We start from the raw sequence: 22,492 nt of genomic DNA on the forward strand, positions 1-22,492 counted from the left end.
ATAGCAGACCTCAAATATCTAAATCAATCTTATACAACAAAAACAAAGCCAGAGGCATCACAATACCAGATTTGAAGACATACTATGACTGTATTCCTAAAGCAGTACCTATGAAATTTGTATTTATTAAATAAAAAGCCTTCTTTAAAGAAAGACATACTACAAGGCAGTTATAATCAAAACAGCCTGATATTGGTACAAAAATGAATGGATGGACCAATGGAATAGAATAGGAACTCCAGAAATCAATCTAAGCATCTATAACCAACTTATATTTAATCACTGGAACAAGAACAGTCTTTTCAACAAATGCTGTGGAGAAACTGGAAGTATGAAGCAAGTCCCCTACCTTACACCTAACATAAAAATCCACTCAAAATGGATTAAAGATCTAAATCTATGACCTGACACAATGAAATTATTAGAGAACATTGGGGAAACCCTGTAAGACATTGGTATAGGCAAAGAATTCTTAGAAAAGACCTCGGAAGCACAGGCACTCAAAGCCAAAATTAACAAATGGGATTACATCAAATTGAGAAGTTTCTGTACTACACAAGAAACACTCAGCAAAATAAAGTGGCAACTGACAGAATGGGAAAAATTATTTGTAAACTATGCAACTGATAAAGGATTACTTCACAAAAATAAACAAGCAACCCAGTTAAGAGATGGGCAAAGGACTTAAACAGACATTTTTCTTTTTTTCTTTTTTTCTTTTATTTTATTTTTTGACAGGCAGAGTGGACAGTGAGAGAGAGAGACAGAGAGAAAGGTCTTCCTTTGCCGTTGGTTCACTCTCCAATGGCCGCCGCGGCCAGCGCGCTGTGGCCGGCACACTGCGCTGATCCGATGGCAGGAGCCAGGAGCCAGGTGCTTTTCCTGGTCTCCCATGGGGTGCAGGGCCCAAGCACCTGGGCCATCCTCCACTGCACTCCCTGGCCACAGCAGAGAGCTGGCCTGGAAGAGGGGCAACCAGGACAGAATCCAGCGCCCCAACTGGGACTAGAACCCGGTGTGCCGGCGCCACTAGGCGGAGGATTATCCTAGTGAACCGCGGCGCCGGCCCTTAAACAGACATTTTTCAAAAGAGGAAATCCAAATGGCAAACAGACACATGAAAAAGATTTTCAGGATCACTAGCTGTCAGGGAAAGCAAACCAAAACCACAAAGAGGTTTCGACTCATCCCAATTAGAATGGCTTTCATACAGAAATCAACAAACAAATGCTGGCGAGGGTATGAGGGGAAAGGTACCCTAATCCACTGTTGTTGGGAATGTAAACTGGTAAAACCACCATGGAAAGCAGTATGGAGAACCTCAAAAATCTGAATATAGTCCTACCATATGACTCAGCCATCCCACTCCTGGGAATTTACCCAGGAGAAATGAAATCAATAAATAAAAGAGTTATCTGCACCCCCATGTTTATTACAGCTCAATTCACAATAGCTAAGACATGGAATCAACCTAAATGCCTGTCAACCAAAGACTGGAAAAGAAATTAAAGGATATGTACACCAGGGAATACTACACAATAGTAATTAAAAAAAAAAAAACGAAATCTGATCATTTGCAACAAAATGGGTGAATCTGGAAAACATTATATTTAGTGAAATAAGCCAGTCCCAAAGGGACAAATACTATACATTCTCCCTGATCTGTAAGAACTAATAGAGAACCTAAAATGAAATTTGTAGAAGTGATATTGACACTTCAAGAAGAGATAACTTGAGCTGCCTTTGTGCTGTCAAGGAACATTTTTTTATTTGTTTTTTTTTTTTTCTTTTCTCTTCTTCATACTATATGTTGAACTCTTTACTTAACATAGAGTTAATCAGATGTGTATAAAGTCAATTGAGGATAGATCTCAGTAAAAAATAGAGTGGGAACAAGAGAGAGATGAGGAAGTTTGTAACTGGAAAGCTGTATAGTTCTGCATACATTCTTATGGACTTACTTCTAAGGGTACAGTTTAAAAACTTGTCAAGGGACCCCAAATCCCATTAAGCTGGTGGTAAAAATGTTATCTTAAAGTGATAATATTAAGTGTTTAAGTGAACATATAGACAAGATTAAGTGTTAAAGTGATGATATAAATAGGATCAAGTGTCTGGTAATAATAGAATTAAAAAAGAGAGAATGTTCCAACATGGAAAGCAGTCCACACAGTAGCCTCATAGAATGAAAATCACTTTAAGCAACACTCTGACCTCAGAATCAGCCCTTAAGTCTTCCTGGTTGCTGAAATGCCCATGAAAGCATTTCAGGCATGGAAAGCCAAGACACTGTGGCAAAAAATGTTCTATATTAAGGATCTCTATGAGTGAGATCCCAGCAGAAAGAAGTGGCCACCAAAGAAGGATGGACTTTTCTTTAAAGGGAGGAGAGAACTTCCACTTTGCTTATGGCCTTGTCCAAAACTGATGGAGTTTGTGGACTCAAAAGGTTTCCATAGCCCAGGCAGCTCATGTCAAGAGCCTTGAGTGGTCACTGGTGTCATACTCAAGAGTGTTAATTGTTAAATTAACAACAGGAGTCACTGTGCACTAACTCCCCATGCAGGACCTCTGTCCTCAATGAGTTGTGTTATGAGAGTTAACTGTAAAACTAGTTCTCAAACAGTTTATTTTTTTTGTGCATATGTGTGCAAATTGTTGAAATCTTTACTTAGTATAGAGTTGGTCTTCTGTGTCCAAAGTTAATTGAAAATGAAACTTAATGGAGAATGGAACAGGGAAGGGGAGAAGGAGGAAGATGAATGATAGGGATGGTAGGAAGAATAACTATATTCCTAAAGTTGTACTTATGAAATCTGCATTCCTGAAAAAGTAAATAAATAAATTTTTTAAAAGAACATTCAAATTCAAATTTAAGCACTTTTAATACATCAATAAATATTTCAAAAGCAAATTATAAAAGATAAAAGACTTGCTGCCTAGCTGGAGTAACATGGTCAGCTGACATCTTCCAGTTGTTAACACTTGTCACTCAGCCTCAGCAATTGAGTCAATGTCATGCCCTGTTCTCGGCAACCTCCACAAATCAATGAGCAAGGTAACAGTTCAAGAATCTAATCATGGGGTCAGCATTGTGGGGTAGCTGGTAAAGCCACCTCCTGCTATGCTGGCATCCCATATGGGCATTGGTTTGAGTCCCAGCTGCTCTACTTCTGATACAACTCCTTGCTAATGGCCTGGGAAAAACAGAAGATGGCCCAAGTGTTTGTGCCCCTGTCACTCATCTGGGAGACTCAGATAAAGATCCTGGCTCGTAGCTTCGGCTGGCCCAGCCCTGGCTATGTAGCCTCCTGGGGAGTGAACCAACAGATGGAAGATCTCTCTCTCTTTCTCTCTCTCTCTCCTCTCTCTCTGTAATTCTTTCAACTAACTAAATCATTTTTTAAAAAGAGTCAAATAATTTCCACCAAATATGGGACCTTCCTAACAGGCAGTCTTTGCTTTACAGTGCTTAATTCAATGAGTTTTGACAAATATATGGAGTAGTGTGATCCCCACCACAATTGGGATAAGAACATTTCTATCACTGTGGTCTGGCTAAGACTTTGTGAGGTAGGCACTAATATCTGAGAGCTCCCCTCGATCAATGCTGCCTTCAATCCATTCTTTTTATATTTATTCTTTCCCAATTATCCCTTTGAATTCTTAACTCCCATCTCTACACCTGCTTCTCTGAGAGGCTAGTCTGTGACACACTGTACTAGGAGTAGCTTAAAATGACAAATTGGTGTTTGGGAACTTGATGACTAAATGTTCAGCAGGGCCATGACAACTACACTGAAAGAAGTACTGTGATTAAGAAAACTCAAGATCCTGACAAATGGGATATGGACACCTGACTAGATGTTCTTGAAAATTTTGACCTCTCCAGGCCTCTGAATTTTCTGAGCCTGAAGAAGTGGCTCCTCTTCAGGAATAGTTAGCAAAGCATCAAAGCGGCAGCAGCAATGCAAAAACAAAATACAGAGGTATTTCTCCAGCATGACAGCACATGCCTACCTCATAGACATCCCCCTTCACTGACTTGAGTTCCACTCTGGCTGCCAGGCCTACAAAATGGGTAAGTCACAACCATGGATATGTTAGGTCTGGAAAGGGAATTATTCCAAAAGATCGTTAAGATTTGGGCAGCACACAAAGAACACAGCTGAAATATCTAAATTGCTCAGACTAAAATGCTCAGAAAACCATATATCATGTGAAACCAGAAAACCCATCAGGAGGTCATGGTCCATGATAATAGGATTCAGAGGAAACCCAGTCACTAAGTCCATCAAAATGTGCTGCTTCAAGTAGCACCGAATCATTAAGAAGTTCCACTGTGGTCTTCTAATACAGGCCAGGGGTGAATATAGATGAGCCTGTCAGAGGCTTTGGTTAGCTGACAGCAGTAGGAAAATGGTGCCTGGATTCAACAGAAGCTGAAAGGTAGAGCTGAACCTGAAAATGACAGTTATAGTATTTATCATGAGGACCAACAATGTCACAGTGGCCATCAAGGGCACTATGGAAAATTATGGAGATGGCTTATAGAACACAGTATTCCTTGGAGCAAAATAGATGGACAAACAACAAAAGTACTACTCAATTTGTATCATAACAGGAAATCAAAGGTGATTATCTAAGGTTGAGGAGAGCCATACCAATAAAAAGACATCATGCACTGCCCAATATTTCTATCTGATCCAATTTTCAAATCAAGAACTTGTTCACTAAGTTATCTTGTCCCAAAGGAATCGCTAGTATCCATGGCAATGAATCCCTCTATTTTATCCCCCAAAGGAGCCTATGTGTATTTACTCAGATGAGTATATACCCAGGAAAAGAGAATACCCAGCCAGTTAATTGACTACTGGATGCAGGGTCTGAGATGAAATTCGTATCTGGAGATATAAAAGATCATTATGGTCCCACTGTTAGAGGAGGAGTATATGAGAGGTGAGATAGCAAATGGATTCCTGACCAAGGGTTAGTTTACAATAGGACCACAGTGCCCTTACATTGGTTAGAAAGGGTGAACTAGAGATGGATTGTGCACAGATTTCACTAGATATATACTACAGGATGAGGCAGATAAACTCTACAAAGTTTTGCAGATCTGACACTTCATTTGTTTTACCTGGTACACTACAACCTTACTCAATACATTAGTTTCCTAGATCTACTGTAACAAAGTATCACAAACTGATGTTTTAAAAATGACAAAATTATATTTTCTCACAGCTATGTAGTCTGGAAGTGTAAACTTAATATGTATTGGCAAAGTTATAATCTCTTTGAAACCTCTAGGGGAATCCTTTCCTGACTTTGATTCTGATGACTTGGTGGTGATTTTTGGCATTTGGTGACTTATAGATGCATTGCTGCAATTCTTCATTGTCATATGGTATTTTTTCTATTGTCTTATAACACAATTCATATTAGACTAGGGGTTGACCCTACTTCAAAACTTCACCTTTACTAATTATATCTGCAATGACTCTATTCCCAAATAAGGTCACAAGCTGAGATATTGTGTTATATCACTTCAACGTGTATATTTTTAGCACAATTCAACTCATAAAACTCAGAGTTTGTCTTAAATCACAGTGAAAAAGAAAACGTTCCCAATGGTTGAAAATTCAAGTGATGCACCTGACCTGGATAAGAAAAAATAAATCATCCAAATATTATAACTTCCTCTCCTCCAAGCTGAACAATGCCTGAGTGTTAGCCCACAGCGTGTTCAACAGTCATCCATGCCACTGTATGAACTGCACAAATGATCTGTGCAGTCCTTACTGTGAGCACAAGTTACCACTGCAATGACCTCCCCCAAGCAACCAAGGAACTACAAGTGTGATTGCCCAAAGACCCAGATATACACTACACCTCCTCACGTAACCACTGAGTCTCCATGGTCTCAGCACACAGGGCTCCCACAGTTGCTGGGTGCAGAGTTTGCCTCTACCCTGTCAGTCTGTCCAGTCAACAGAGGGCTGATGTTCTCTGAGCCAGCTCTGACTAGCCATTTTGACCCTGGGAGATGGTGCACTTTACAGTTCTATGTGGGTGCCCAGCCACCTTCCAGTTAGGCTCAAAGTCAGTGAGGACTGAGGAATGATTTTTCGCGTTGCTACAATCTCTGGATCACACGCATACACAAGAGCCACTGGTCGAATGTTGCTCTCTCCCCGTCGCTGCCACCAGTGCCACCGAGAAGGCGTCCTGTTTCAGCCAATTGTCATGCATGCACACAAAGGCTTCCACGGCAGCTGCCCAAACCCAAAACGGTGCCCACCCTTTCTCAGCCAGGCAGTAGGTACTGTTGTGGAGAAATTGGTGTCAGATAAACGTGCCCCCTCTACTTCCACTGGGTCCACAGGCAACCTCTAGCAACCACTAGCCCCCAGGGCTTTGGTCCAGATTCACGCCATGCTTTCCCTCCAGCTGTATCACCATGGTTTGTTGCAGTCCAGTCTCATCTGCATCTCCAAGCCACTGCCAAGCCGCCTCCCACTCCGCCTCTCAGTTGTTGCTATCGTGTGTTGTGTTCCTGTTTGTGATGCACATCCACACCCTCTACACAGGTCCATGGTGTTCTTTCTCTGGTAGGATTTCCAGTGTGGTTTTCTCTCCAATTCTCCCCCCCTCCCCTTTTTTTTTTTACTATTTATAGCTAGCCAAGTGCAGTATGTTGTTCCCTAATTCACCATCTTCTACAGTCACCTCAGTCATCTTACAAATGAGGATTTGCATCAAACCACCAAAACTTGAAGTGATGGCACCTGGAGACATGGTATTATAATAGATAGGTGGAAGAAGAAGATGATGAAAACCAGTGCTGACCCTCAAACCAACAGCAATGATAAAGGGTGTAGTTCATCCCATTAACTTTGCCCTTTGGGAAAATTTTTGCCTTTTATCCAACTTCATTCTCAAAAAACTAAAATAGCATTTTGTCCATTAATAAATATTTCCATCTTATATTGTTAAAAAACAAATTGAAGGACACTATTTTAAACTATACCAGAAATTAACAAAATCATAAATTTATGATAATAATATAGGAAAGGCTGAGGGTTGTACAACTTTTACACTTAATTTAAAATATAACTAAGAATATAGGGCATAAAAATCTTATCTCAAGTCACCATAGAAATCCTCTTTGTTATGCATAAAAAGGTAACTTGGATCCCTGTTTATTCAGCAACTGAGACTCCTTTCAGACAATCAGTTACAGGAATTTCCAAAGGTTCATCACAAAATCTTCCAAGAGGATGGCAACAGTCAACCAATGAAATTAAGGCTCCATCAAGACTCCCATGTATTTTAATCATTTATATTCAGCTGTTGTGCTTTAGTGAAATAAAGTCTTTATTCCAAAGCCAGTTTTAAGAAAGGTGGACTTCCTCTCCTCTCCTAAACTCCTCCACTCTTTAACACCTAATATGATAAGCTGACCCAGAGTCAGAAAGCTGATAATCTTAAAAACTCACCCAGGAAAGTATTCGGCTTGCAAATGACTCGGTGTAAGTGCTCGCTAGACTCCAGGAACCCAATATTCAATCTGTATCACAGTCAAGTTCTATATCCCTACTGTCCATGGAAATCACCAGAACTTATCACTACAAATGGAAATTCTGTTAGAGTCTCCCATGGCCAGCCCCTGGGGGAGAAAATACTCTGTTGTGACAAAGGGTATCAACTGAACTATTCCCATCCCTTCTTTCAATATTTGTAGCTTCTGTCTAAAAGCTACTATAAGCAGTTGGCAAAAAGCTCAGTGTAGAAAAAATGAGAACTGTTAACATGATAATGGAGCAGAGAATACCTTGAAGCAAAGGGATCTAGGAGAACACAGATCCTGCTCCACCCATCACCAACAATAACAACAACCTAATATATGTGGAAATGAATGGCCTATAACTGGTAGAGCTTTCAAGGGGAAAATAGTTTAGGAACAAGTGGGAAAAAAAAGGGAGAGAAAATGAATTTTGAAAGAAAATTTATCATAGAATTGAGGCAAAAGAAATGTGTCTGTCTTCACACCCTTCTTTGCTTGATTAACACTTTCTTATCCTTCAAGGGTCAATTTAGCAATTGTTCCTGAAGAAGAGGTTTCTTGGCAGAGGTGTTGTGGCACAGCAGCTTAAGGTCCCACTTGCAACAACAGCATCCCACATCAGAGTTCCAGTTTAGGTCCTGGCTGCTCTGCTTCCAAACAGGCTTCCTGTTAATATGCCTAGGAAGACAACAGAAGGTAGCCCGGGTACTACGGCCCTTGTGATGCATGTGGAAGACCAACATGAAATTCCTGGTTCCTGGTTGCAGCCTGGTCCAGATCTGGCCATTTGAAAATGGACCCAGGAGATGGGTCAATATGTCTCTCCCACTGTCACTATACTTCTTAAATAAAAAAAAAAAATAATAACAATAAATCATTTTTTAAAACTCTTAAAATCTTTATCTTCCCCAAAGTCTTAACTTTGTTAATATAGTACCTATGATTGTGGGGTTTTTTTAAAAAGTATTTACTTATTTACTTGAAAGTTAGAGTTACACAGAGAAAGAAGGAGAGGCAGGGAGAGAGAGAGGTTTTCCATCCACTGGTTCACTCCCCAATTGGCTGCAACAGCCAGATCTGTGCTGATCTGAAGCCAGGAGCCAGGAGCTTCTTCCGGGTCTGGCACATGGGTGCAGACTTTCCCAGGCCATAGCAGAGAGCTGGATTAGATGTGGAGCAGCAGAGACTCAAATTAGCGCCCATTTGGGATGCCAGCACTCAGGCAGCAAGTTTTACCAGCTACACCACAGCGCCAGCCCCGATTGTGTTTATAATATTCTGTCATAACTGTCTTTTTTAATTAATTAATTAATTACTTTTTAAGGAATACAAATGTCATAAGTACAGCTTTGGGAATATAATTATTCTTCCCACCATACCCACCTTTAGCTGTCTTTTTATTTATATAAATCACTATATAATTCACCTTTTAAGGTGTACAATTCAATTATTTATAGTATATTCACAAAATTTATGCAATCTACACCATACCTAATTCCACACTTTATCATTCCTAAAAGATACCCCATATCCATTAACACTCATTTTTCAAGAACCTTTCCTTCCAGCGCTTGGCAAACATGAGTCCACTTGTCTGTGTAGATTTGCCTCTCTGGAGATGCTCTATAAAGTGAATCATAGAAAATGTAGTCATTTGTGTCTGACTTCTTGTGCTTTGCCTAAAGTTTTCAAGGTTTATCAATGCAGTAGCATGTAGCAGTACTCCATGTCTTTTTATGACTAACTAGTATTCCATTATACTTATATAATGCATTTTTTATCCACTGGTCAATTAATGGGCATTTGAGTTGTTTCCAGTTTGGGTTTTATAAACAATACTGCTATGAGTATTCATGTAGGAGTATTTAGGTTTGGAGCTATGTTTTCATATATATACTTGGGATACACACTTAGCAGAGTTGCTGGATTATATGGTAACTCTGTGTTTAACTTTCTGAAAAATGGCCAAATTATGTCCCATTTTTCTATTTATCTAATCATCAAACTTTTTAAGGGTGGGAACCAAGTCTTATATCCTGACATAGTGTCTAATGCAGTCTATGAATATTTGTTAATGAGTGAATAAAAGCTCCAAATACTTCTTCCACTTTTTTGCCTTTTTTTTTTTGAGTTCCCCTCATCTAAATATTCCCTCAAAATATAATTATCTCTCTGGATGCTTTCTCCTTTGGAGTTATTATAGGTAACATGTTCATAGACACCAGCAATTCTTGAAATAGATTCTCTATAATTGCTAGACCAGAGAGCTGTGATCTACTTAAAATGGCTCGCCTTTATGTCAAAGAAGCTAACCTGATAGCAGAATCCAGTGTTTCTGGATTGCTATCAGCCGGCAGGCAGTTTGATACTCAAGTATATTTTCAATGCGACCCTCCAGCAAAAACTACAGGTATAGGACACATTTGGCTCTAGGACACCCTCTGTTGGCCCTGCTGTCAGCAGCAGTGAAATGGACCTGGCAGGGAAGACAGCAGAGTGATTCCCACATGGGGCTAGAGGCAACATATGGGACCCATCCCATTACAAAAGCAATCAGAGGAGATCTGTAGATGAAAGGGCCTACCAATCCTAGCAGCTCTGGGAAGGGATTAGCCTCCCAGGACTGGCACTTAAGTGGCCTGATGACTTCCAGCCCTGGCCAGTTAAAAAAGACTATTGCAAAGAGGAAATGCTACTTTGATCCTCAAATACAAAGTGGACATGTGACATGGATGGAAATATATTTTAAACACGAACAACACCTCTTGATGTGAAGATGGTAATACCTCTTATAAAACTGCTTATGAATGTACATGAATTCCTTATAAAATCTCACAAAAATCTCTCCCCATCTGCTCCTCATAGAGATTTCCTGATTCTCACAGAAAAACTCCCTTTTGTACCTTATAAAAATATGACATACTGCATTATAGACATATAATTTGAATCATTCCAATTTTCTGAGAAGTCAGGGTTAGTAACTTTGCTCAATAAGTTATTGAAGTTGTTTTATATAAGTTAGCAGTGGTGAGTAGAATGCCCATCCCAGAATGCCTGCTGCTTAATCCCAAAAACCTGTGACTTCATTACACATATGTCAAAAGGGACTTCGTAAGTGCAACGTGAAGGTGGAAAACTTAACTTGGAAGATTACCCTGGTTTATTTACATGAGGACACAGTATCATCACATGAGCCTTTAAAAGGAGAGATTTTTCTCTCATTGGTGTCAGGAAAGATGCCACAGAAGAAGAGTCAGAAAGGTCTGAAGGATGAAAGGAACTTGTTTCATTGTTTGTGGGGGGTGGGAGACACATGGCAAGCATGAAATGTGGACAGCATCTAGGAGCAAAGATCAGCCTCCAAATGATAACCAAAAAGGAAATAGGGACCTCAGTCCCATAATCATAAGGAACTGAATTTGGTCAACACCATGATTGGGTATGGAAGTAGATTCATCCTCAGAATCTCCAGACAAAAACTCAGTCCAGCCAACACCAGGATTTCATTCTTGTGATAAATTAGCAAAGGACCTAGTAAGGATACACCATATGTGCAGAACTATGAACAAATAGATTTGTGTTGTTTTAAAATACTAATCTGGTAGTGATGCATATGGCAGAAACTAACATATTCCCAAATATCAGTATGTCAAATTCCAACATTCTATGGTTCTGAAAGGCAATCATAACTGGAATAGCCACTTAAAATCATATGTTAATTGTCTAGTCCCAGGATTCATGCACATTCCACTACTAAATGTTATTTTTATCATGGGTACATTGGAAATTGCTGCTGAAAATTATTAGATATTTCTAACATTTGGAACTCAAGATTCATTTTTTTAAAATTGAATAGCTAATTAGTTGGCCATGTCTTTATAATATTGTCTCAGTTTGATGCCATTAATTTTAGGAATACATCTCTGTCATCATAGACTTTAATATGTTTTACTTGACCCCTATTTTATATAACTATTTATCACAGTAATAAAAGCTAGTAATTATTGACAGGGGCAAATGAATCAATGTTTAGAAAAATGTGAGAACATAAATGACACTAAGGTTTACAGGCCTCAAAAGTATGAGGAGTTCTAAGGTAAAATCCACTCATACTTTTAGTATATAAAGTTGAGTTAGTTTTTAACAGGACTTTCTTAATATGATGAACATACTTTCTTAGTATGATGACTATATTTTGATATTTTTATTTTTTTAATTTCATGTGGCTTTATTGCAAACATATTATACTTTCTTTGGTTCCTGATCTGTAGGACACATGCTTAGGATATTCCACATTTAACCTACTCCAACCAGTGTTTCTAAGTTATAACAATGCCAACAAAACCGGATTTTTCCACAGAATCTACAATGTAACATAAAAATTTGGATTTGGAACGTGAGTACTTACTTTTTCTGAGTTCTTTCAGCCTGCCTTGCAATCTCTATAGCTGCCTTTCTTGCTTCAAAATCTTCCCTTTTCATTATCTCCCCGGTCCCTCGGTAGCCTAGCTCCACCAACTGGCGGGCCAGGCTTTCATCCTAAAGAGAAAAATCAATTGGTAGATGGGTGGGCTAATGAAACATAGTATTTTCTCCACTGTATACCGAACAATTATTTTAAATGACAAATTAAATATATCATTTTAAAATTAGATAATCTAAATATGAAAAACTCAATGTGAAAAACTAGAATGCTTTTCTAGCAGTGCATTTATACACATCTTATTTGGTCTACCCTTTCCCATTGATATAGGATGAAAAAAAGAAGTAAGATCAGCCACTAAATTTTCTCTAAGGACTGGAGAACAAAAGTCTTCTGTGTTTTTACTCAGTTTATGAAAACAGCTGTGTGTAATTAATATAATATCTTTAAAACAATAAAATTAGAGACAATAGTGTTTCTACAAAAAAGACTTTAAAAACTAATGACACACAAAAGAATTGGGTTGCTTTCAGAAAGTTCAATGTTTTAGAGACTTACTTCATTGGAGGCAGTTAACTGATGACACAGGACATTATAATTTCAAACACAAAATAAAAAGGAGCAGATGAATTTCCTACTTAACTACAAAGATATTATTTCCATATATTGTTGGTGCCAATAGAAACAGAAAAGTAGAAACCCAAGATGATAACCACAAAGAGATTCAAATTGAAAAACAATTTCCCCACAGTATTTTAGATCTTTTATATTTCACTTACTTTACAAATTGTAGGAGACATTTTTGTAACTTGCATAGTATATCCACAAGAATACTGTTTCCCCATGATTACATTAGGTACCATATTGCATGAAGACATTAGTATCAAGACTAAAGTATTCCATATGTGTATACTAATTCTGGTCATTATCATCTTAACTAGATATAAAATATCTGAGGTATAGTAGAAATAGTGTTTACAAACTCTAATTAGTACATCATTGCTTAACGCAAATACTAACAATTAAATGAGAACACTTGCCTATTCTACTCAAAGTGGCTATTTTAAAGTTAGAACTATTCAAACAAAAAAAAAAAAAACAAAAAAAAAAAAACAAAAAATAGAAACATGCTAATTTATTTGCTTAGTGAATACTTAATTCTATATAGCAACATGTATACATTTTGAATGCTATTGCAATGCAAAGCAGCAGGTTTTAGGAGACCCAAGGCCACTGGTCTTCCCAGAGAAGTTTCTCTGCTTAACAGACTTCTCTATTTCTATATGCATTTGGAAGAACCACAAACCCGAGCAAATGCCTCCACCTAGTGGAATTAGTCTTTAATGAAAAAGCAACGCAGATTTGGATTGGTATTATAAAAGTAAGATAATTTGAAAATGAATTTTCTTTGATATCACTAAAAGTGAGGTTATAGAAAGAACTCTCAGTTCAGCAAAATTGTGGGATTTTTATAGGAGTATAAGAATATAAAATTATATATTAAATATATGATTCTTATATATTAAAAAGTTTCTGTATTTATTTTGCATCTCTATGTGCCTTATCTGAGTTACACAAAGTTATTTGAGTAGTTCTGCAATCACCAGTACTAATCTATATTACAACAAATAGCACGATCTATTGCAAAACAAGCAGGAAGTTGAAACCGGTCATTTCAACTACAATTAATATGCTCTGATGGAATCATGAATTATCTCTTCAATATAACAATGTATTTCTTATGTCTCTGGAAACATCCTAGCTAAGAGCAAAACAACTGAAACAAAGAAAAAAATGCTGAAGATTGTCCCAAGAATCTCAACTTTTTTGTGGGATCTGTTTTCAAATGGAATGTCAATTTGCCCCTTCTACTTAAACTTTTTTTCCAAACTCCCCAACTATATCCCCAAAGGGTGGAATGAAACATAGTTTTTTTGGACAGGTGTTGTTGCACAACAGGTTAAGCCCCCATCGAACGTCCACATTCCTGGGATTCAGTCCCGTCTCTGCTTCTGATCTAGCTCCCCAGAAATGTGCATTCTGGAAGTCAGCAGGTAATGGTGCAAGTACTTGGATCCCTGCCCCCAATGTGCAAAACCAGGATGGAGTTTCTGGTTCACAGCTTCAGCCTGGCCCAGCCCCAACTATTGCAGCCATTTGAGGAGTGAACCAGCAGATTTAAGATATCACTTGCATGCTCTCATGCTTGCTTGCTGGCTCACTCTCTCTCCCTTTGAAATAAATAAAAATTAACTTTACAAAAAGAAAAAAGTCTTCACACCTAATGGCAAATACCAAGATTTGACAGTTCCCTCCCCTAATACCAAGATCCAGAAGAATTTTCCACCAACTATAAAATAGGTAGACTTGAATTGGCAAATAAAATCACTCAAAAGTTAGGGTTTTTTAAATTGCATATCCTTTTTAATTTTCTGCCTCTAGCATTCACAAAATTGAAATCAATGATCATCAGAAAGCTGGCTATTCAACTTTCAACTATATCTATATATGTTTTATATATATATATATATATAGTTGCAAAAGACAAGATAGAATTTTTTTGTTATTTTTATAGCTGAATAGTACTCCACAGTGTGTGTGTATGTATGTATGTATATTTATATAAAAATAGATATATAATATATAATGTAATTTTTCCAGTCAACAGTTGAAGGACATCTGGGTTGATTCCATATCTTAGATATTGTAAATTGTGCTGCAGTGAACATGGGGGTACAGATAACTGTTTTAAATGCTGATTTATTTTGGTTTGGGTAAATTCTCAGTAGTGGGATGGCTGGATCATATGGTACATTTATATTCAGATTTATGAGGTATCTCCATACTATCTTCTTTAGTAACTGTACCCATTTACATTCCAACCAACAGTGGATTAGTCACCCATGATCTTCTTACTCAAAGATAATCACTGATATATTGGGGCATAGCTTTTCAACTGCTGCTCTTACGTGTTTGGATATGCTGAATTTATTGTAACATCAGTAGAATCACACTGTTCAATCTTTCATGGCCTACTTCTTTGACACTTAACAATAGCTCTTGAACACCTTTCAATTAAGTAAACATTCAATAAAATTTTAGTGATTCCATATTCCATAAACTCTGGGAGGACAGGTACTGTACACAATTTATTACTGTGCCTGTGGCTTCCTGTCTTTGACAATGAAAATGATACAATGATTTGCACTGCTTTGATTAGTAATGAGACTCACCATATGTTCCTATGTTCATAGGACATGTGCATTTCCTATTTTTAGACTTTCAGTTTTGAATTTCTAAACAAACCCTTTGCTCATTTCTTTTTTTAACTTGTATTTAATAAATATAAATTTCCAAAGTACAGCTTATGGATTACAATGGCTTCCCCCTGCATAACTTCCCTCCCACCCACAACCCTCCCCTCTCCCGCTCCCTCTCCCATTCCATTCACATCAAGATTCATTTTCAATTCTCTATATACAGAAGATCAATTTAGTATATACTAAATAAAGATTTCAACAGTTTGCACCCACACAGAAACAAAAAGTGTAAAATACTGTTTGAGTACTAGTTATAGCATTAATTCACATTGAACAACACATTAAGGACAGAGATCCTACATGAGGAGTAAGTGCACAGAAATTCTCGTTGTTGACTTAACAAATTGACATTCTTGTTTATGGTGTCAGTAATCTCCCTAGGCTCTAGTCCTGAGTTGCCAAGCTATGGAAGCCTTTTGAGTTCACCGACTCTGATCTTATTTAGACAAGGTCATAGTCAAAGTGGAAGTCCTCTCCTCCCTTCAGAGAAAGGTACCTCTTTCTTTGATGGCCTGTTCTTTCCATTGGGATCTCACTAGCAGAGATCTTTCATTTCGTTTTTTTGTTTGTTTGTTTGTTTGTTTGTTTTGCCAGAGTGTCTTAGCTTTCCATGTCTATAATACTCTCATGGGCTCTTCAGCCAAATCCGAATGCCTTAAGGACTGATTCTGAGGCCAGAGTGCTGTTTAGGACATCTACCATTCTATGAGTCTGCTGTGTATCCTGCTTCCCATGTTGGATTGTTCTCTCCCCTTTTTATTCTACCACTTAGTATTAGCAGACACTAGGCTTGTTTATGTGATCCCTTTGACTCTTAGATCTATCATTATGATCAATTGTGAACTGAAATTGATCACTTGGACTAGTGAGATGGCATTGCTATATGCCACCTTGATGGGATTGAATTGGAATCCCCCTGGCACGTTTCTAACTCTACCATATGGGGCAAGTCCAATTGAGTATGTCTCAAATTGTACATCTCCTCCTTCTCTTATTCCCACTCTTATATTTAACAGAGATCACTTTTCAGTTAAATTTCAACACCTAAGAATAATTGTGTGTTAATTACAGAGTTCAACCAATAGTATTAAGTAGAACAACAACAAAAAATACTAAAAGGGATAAAGTATTAAGTTGTACATCAACTGTCAGGATAAGGGCTGATCAAGTCACCGTTTCTCATAGTGTTCATTTCACTTTAACAGGTTTCCTTTTTGGTGCTCAGTTAGTTGTCACCGATCAGGGAGAACATATGATATTTGTCCCTTTGGGACTGGCTTATTTCACTCAGCATGATGTGTTCCAGATTCAACCATTTTGTTGCAAAAAAAAAAAAAAAACTGATTTCATTGTTTTTTACTGCTGTATAGTATTCCATAGAGAACATGTCCCATAACTTCTTCATCCAGTCTACTGTTGATGGGTATTTAAGTTGATTCCAGGTCTTAGCTATTGTGAATTGAGCTGCAATAAACATTAAGGTGCAGACAGCTATTTTGTTTGCCAATTTAATTTCCTTTGGGTACATTCCAAGGAGTGGGATGGCTGGGTTGTATGGTAGGGTTATATTCAGGTTTCTGAGGAATCTCCAGACTGACTTCCATAGTGGCTTGACCAGTTTGCATTCCCACCAACAGTGGGTTAGTGTCCCTTTTTCCCCACATCCTCGCCAGCATCTGTTGTTGGTAGATTCCTGCATGTGAGCCATTCTAACCGGGATGAGGTGAAACCTCATTGTTGTTTTGATTTGCATTTCCCTGATTGCTTGTGATCCTGAACATTTTTTCATGTGTCTGTTGGCCATTTGGATTTCCTCTTTTGAAAAATGTCTATTGAGGTCCATGGCCCATCTCTTAAGTGGGTTGTTTGTTTTGTTGTTGTGAAGTTCCTTGATCTCTTTGTGGATTCTGCTTTATTAATCCTTTATCAGTTGCATAGTGCAATTTTTTTTTTCCATTCTGTCAGTTGCCTCTTCACTTTCCTGACTGTTTCTTTTGCCGTGCAGAAACTTCTCAATTTAATGCAATCCCAATTGTTAATTTTGGTTTTGACTGCCTGTGCTTTATTTCTAATATGTAATTATTTGGTGTATGTTTTAAACATATTAACTAAATGTCTACAAAATACCTGTGAATATGTTTTCTGCATCATTATTTTTCTATAACTCTTTACAGCTTTATTTTTTTTTTTGACAGGCAGAGTGGACAGTGAGAGAGAGAGAGACAGAGAGAAAGGTATTCCTTTGCCGTTGGTTCACCCTCCAATGGCCGCTGCGGCCAGTGTGCTGCAGCCGGTGCACTGCACTGATCTGAAGCCAGGAGCCAGGTGCTTCTCCTGGTCTCCCATGTGAGTGCAGAGCCCAAGCACTTGGGCCATCCTCCATGCACTCCTGGGCCACAGAAGAGAGCTGGACTGGAAGAGGGGCAACTGGGACAGAATCTGGCACCCAGACCGGGACTAGATCCCAGTGTGCTGGTGCCGCAGGCAGAAGATTAGCCTGTTGAGCCATGGCGCTGGCCCTACAGCTTTATTTTTTTTAAAGCTTTTATTTAATAAATGCAAATTTCTTAGGTACAACTTTGGGAATATAGTGGGTCTTTCCCCCAACCCACCTCCCAACCCCCACTCCCATCCCACCTCCTGCTCCCTTTCCCATCCCATTCTTCATTAAGATTCCGTTTAAATTAACTTTATATACAGAAGACCAACTCTATGCTAAGTAAAGATTTCAGAAGTTTGCACTCCACACACACACACACAACGTATAAGTACTGTTTGAGAAGAAGTTTTGCAGTTAATTCTCATAGTATAGTTTATTAAGAACAGAGGTCCTACATGGGGAGTAAGTGCACAGTGATTTATGTTGTTAATTTAACAGTTAATACTCATTATGCATGATGTCATTGATCACCTACCTGAAGCTGCCAAGGCTATGAAATCCATTTGTGACCACAAACCCCATCAGTATTTATACAAGGCCATAAGCAAAGTGGAAGTTCTCTCCTCCCTTTAGAGAAAAGTACATCCTTCTTTGATGGCCCCTTTCCACTGAGGTCTCACTCACAGAGATCCTTCTCGTAGGATATTTTTTGCCACAGGTCACTAGGTTTTAATAATTCTTATCATGGCTATGAATTTCAAATTTTTCTTGCACTCCTACCCTCCTTCTGCTCAATTTTGGTGTTTGTAGCCATACTGGAGGAGTTCAAATCTTTGCTTCAGCTCTTACCTATGATGTTACTATAATTTCTGTAAGCTTTAGTTTTCATATCCTATAGGATTATTGTAGAATTCATGTATGTAAATTGTCTGGCATGCACACATATGTAATTTTCTTTGCTGTTCTTTTGTTTTCTAAGTAATTTTTAAAATGGTCTCCTTTGTATTATGAAAGAGTTCCAAGAGTATGTGCTAGAAGACTTAGCACAAACCTTTGCAGAAATCTTTTAAACTCTTCATACTCACCACAGAGTTTTTTTGATAATGAACCATACATTTAATATGAGAGTGCTCAATAAACTACAGATAAAGAAATAGTTACAGGAATTCTCCTTCAATTTCTTGTTTGAATTGAATTGGATGCTTCAATGAGGGCATTATTTCATCATATAGCTCTTTGCACTAGTAAGTGTTCATTTATGAAAACCCCATTCCTCAAAATTGCAGACCTTTTGCCTTTTCACTGGTGTTCCTAGGCATCTGGCTCCATCCTCAAGTGAGAAACCACAGCTCTTTTGAGACGTGGCCATTCTGCTCTATGCTGATTATTGCCTTCTTACGTTTTAGTCACAGCCTTTTATTCATTGAAAAGTTACCATTGATGCACAGTTTTCTCACTCTGGGTCTTGTTATAGTTGTGAGTGAATTCAATATCATGGGACTGATTCTATATAGTGTTCTTTTCTTGACCCCCTTATATCTAATGAATTATATTTCTGTGATCTTAGAGGTCCTTCAATGACCCCTTGCAGAATCTAGCATAGCTACAACCTGGAATTCTTTTTTTCTCCTTTTTTTTTCTTTTATTTAATAAATATAAATTTCCAAAGTACAACTTTTGAATTATAGCAGCTTCCCCCCCCATAACCTCCCTCCCACCTGCAACCATTCCATCTCCCACTCCCTCTCCCATCCCATTTTTTCATCACAATTCATTTTCAAGTATCTTTATATACAAAAGATCAACTTAGTATACACTAAGAAAATATTTCAACAGACTGCACCCACAAAGACACACAAAGTATAGAGTACTGTTTGGGTAGTAGTTTTAATGTTAATTCGCATAGTACAGCACATTAAGGACAGAGGTCCTACATGGGTAGCAGGTACACAGTGACTCCTGTTGTTGATTTAACAATTGACACTCTTATTTATGGTGTCAGTAATCTCCCTAGGCTTTTGTCATGAGTTGCCAAGGCTATGGAAGCCTCTTGAGTTCACCGACTCTGATCTTATTTGACAAGGACATAGTCAAAGTGGAAGTTCTCTCCTCCCTTCAGAGAAAGGTACCTCCTTCTTTGAAGGCCCGTTCTTTCCACTAGGATCTCACTCGCAGAGATCTTTCATTTAGGTCTTTTTTTTGCCACAGTGTCTTGGCTTTTCATGCCTGAAATACTCTCATGGGCTTTTTAGAGAGATCCGAATGCCTTAAGGACTGATTCTGAGGCCAGATTGCTGTTTAGAGATTTTGCCATTCTATGAGTCGGCTGTGTATCCTGCTTCCCATGTAGGATCATTCTCTTCTTTTTAATTCTATCAATTATTATTTGCAGACACTGGTCTTATTTATGTAATCCCTTTGACACTTAATCCTACCTTTTTGATCAATTATGAACTTAAACTTATAACTTGGACTAGTGAGATGGCATTGGTACATGCCAACTTGATGGAATTGAATTGGAATCCCCTGGCACATTTCTAGCTCTACCATTAGGGGTAAGTCCAAGTGAGCATGTACTGAACTGTACATCTCTTCCCTCTCTTATTCCCATTCTTATGTTTAACAGAGATCACTTTTCAGTTAAATTTAAATGACTACGAATAAGTGTGTGCTAATTAAAGAGTTCAACCAATGTTATTAAGTAGAATAAAAATACTAAAAGAAATAAAATAGTAAGTTGTTCCTCGACAGTCAGGACAAGGGCTGATCAGAAATGGATAGATTCGGCTGGCACCGTGGCTCACTTGGCTAATCCTCCGCCTGCGGTGCCAGCACTCCAGGTTCTAGTCCTGGCTGGGGCGCCGGATTCTATCCCGGTTGCCCCTCTTCCAGCCCAGCTCTCTGCTGTGGCCCGGGAAAGCAGTGGAGGATGGCCCAAGTGCTTGGGTCCTGCACCCGCATGGGAGACCAGGAGGAAGCACCTGGCTCCCAGCTTGATCTGTGCAGCGCGCTGGCCGTAGTGGCCATTTTGGGGGTGAACCAACGGAAGGAAGACCTTTCTCTCTGTCTCTCTCTAACTCTTCCTGTCAAAACAAAAGAAAGAAAGAAATGGATAGATTCCTGGACACATGCAACCTACCTAAATTGAACCATAAAGACATAGAAAACCTAAACAGACTCATAACCGAGTCAGAAATTGAATCAGTAATAAAGACCCTCCCAACAAAGAAAAGCCCAGGACTGGATGGATTCACTGCTGAATTCTACCAGACATTTAGAGAATAACTAACTCCACTTCTTGTCAAATTATTCAGAACAATTGAAAAATGTCCCACCATAATTTTTTTGTTCCCATAAATTTCAAGCCTCACATGCTTTGAACTACCTGCTGCCAAGGGCAGCCACCTGATGCAAAATAAGAATGTCAGCATTGAGTGTTAGGAAATAAGACATATTCAAGTAACATCTTTTATTGATTTTGGTAATCTGGATAATTTTATAATATCAGATTGCCTAAAATGAAAACATCATGACATTTTGAATAATACTATTGTGGCAGGGTTTGGGGAAAAAGGGAGATTCTGCCATAGACTTTAGAATGTAGATTTACGTGCAGAAAGTTTATTGGACAGTGCTCTCAGAATTTGAACCTCTGGAGAAGTAAAGGAAGCATGACTGGGTAGTTATACAATTCACAACAAAAGACTTCAGAAGCTTAGAGGTTGATATGGCCCTTCAGAGTTTTCCAATGTTGATAGAAGGTAGCTTGATCTTAATAATCTCATCAATGAACAACAACTGGTTAAGAACTACACCAAGAAAGAAGTATGACTTTGGAAAAGGTGAGTGTTTGGGGTGATTATAATCAGCCTACTTAGATATTTGCTAATTTATTGATATTCAATAAAATAACTTTTATACCATTGACATTTATCATTTTCTATTTCATTTATTTCTGTCCTTTGTTATTTCCTTCCATCTACTTACTTGGATTTACTTTGTCCTTTTTTCTGGTTTCTTAAGATAGATAAGAGGGCTGACACTGTGGTATAGTAGGTTAAGCACCCATCTGCTGCATAGGCATCCCATATAGGTGCCAGTTCAAGTCCTGGTTGCTCCACTTCCAATCCAGCTCCCTGCTGAAAGCAATAAAAGATGGTCCAAGTGCTAGGGCCACTACACCCATTTGGGAGACCTGGAAGATGCTCCTGGTTCCTGGTTTTGGATTGGTCCAGTTCCAGCCATTGTGGCCATTTGGGTACTGAACCAACAGATGGAATACCTTTCTCTCTGTCACTCCCTCTGTCTGTAACTCTGCTTCTCAAGTCATAAATAAATCTTACCAAAAAAAAAAAAAGATGGAACTAAGGTCATTAGTTTTTAGTCCTTTCTTCTCGGGCAATTTAAGCTTTTAAATCTATGAAGTCCTTTCTACAGATTTTTAGGTGTACCCAATAAATTTTTACTTTACTTTCATTTGAGGGAAAAACATTTCCTAATTTTCCTTATAATTTCTTCTTTGACCATGAGTTATTTAGAAGTATGGGAGCCTTTACAAAGTTTGTAGAAAAGTAGAATTAAAATATAGGTTTATTTTGATACAAAAAAATTGAAATCCATAGCATTGTTGATTCTAATCCTTCACACACTTTTACATAACGTCAGTGAAAAGTATTCAGGTAAACATTTGTTTGAAGCTGTATCAGTTTGCTTGAGCTTGTATAACACAAAACTGCATGGCTTAAATCACATTTATTTTCTCACAGTTCTAAATGTCCAAAACAGAGGTGTCAGCAGGTCTG

The 22,492-nt window shown here is 38.3% G+C and overlaps 1 protein-coding gene across 3 annotated transcripts in view; it reads right to left on the minus strand.

Annotated features, from left to right (window-relative positions):
• The window catches only part of CFAP299 (cilia and flagella associated protein 299), a 730,672-nt gene that overhangs the window by 670,707 nt on the left and 37,473 nt on the right, over nucleotides 1-22,492 (minus strand). For all 3 annotated transcript variants that reach the window (XM_002717091.5, XM_070047979.1, XM_070047978.1), the window contains one exon: nucleotides 11,976-12,106. In XM_002717091.5, the coding sequence (XP_002717137.2) occupies nucleotides 11,976-12,106 (131 nt within the window). The remainder of the gene's footprint in view (nucleotides 1-11,975; nucleotides 12,107-22,492) is intronic.

Source organism: Oryctolagus cuniculus, chromosome 8 (genome assembly GCF_964237555.1).
Source record: "Oryctolagus cuniculus chromosome 8, mOryCun1.1, whole genome shotgun sequence".
Classification (NCBI taxonomy): domain Eukaryota; kingdom Metazoa; phylum Chordata; class Mammalia; order Lagomorpha; family Leporidae; genus Oryctolagus; species Oryctolagus cuniculus.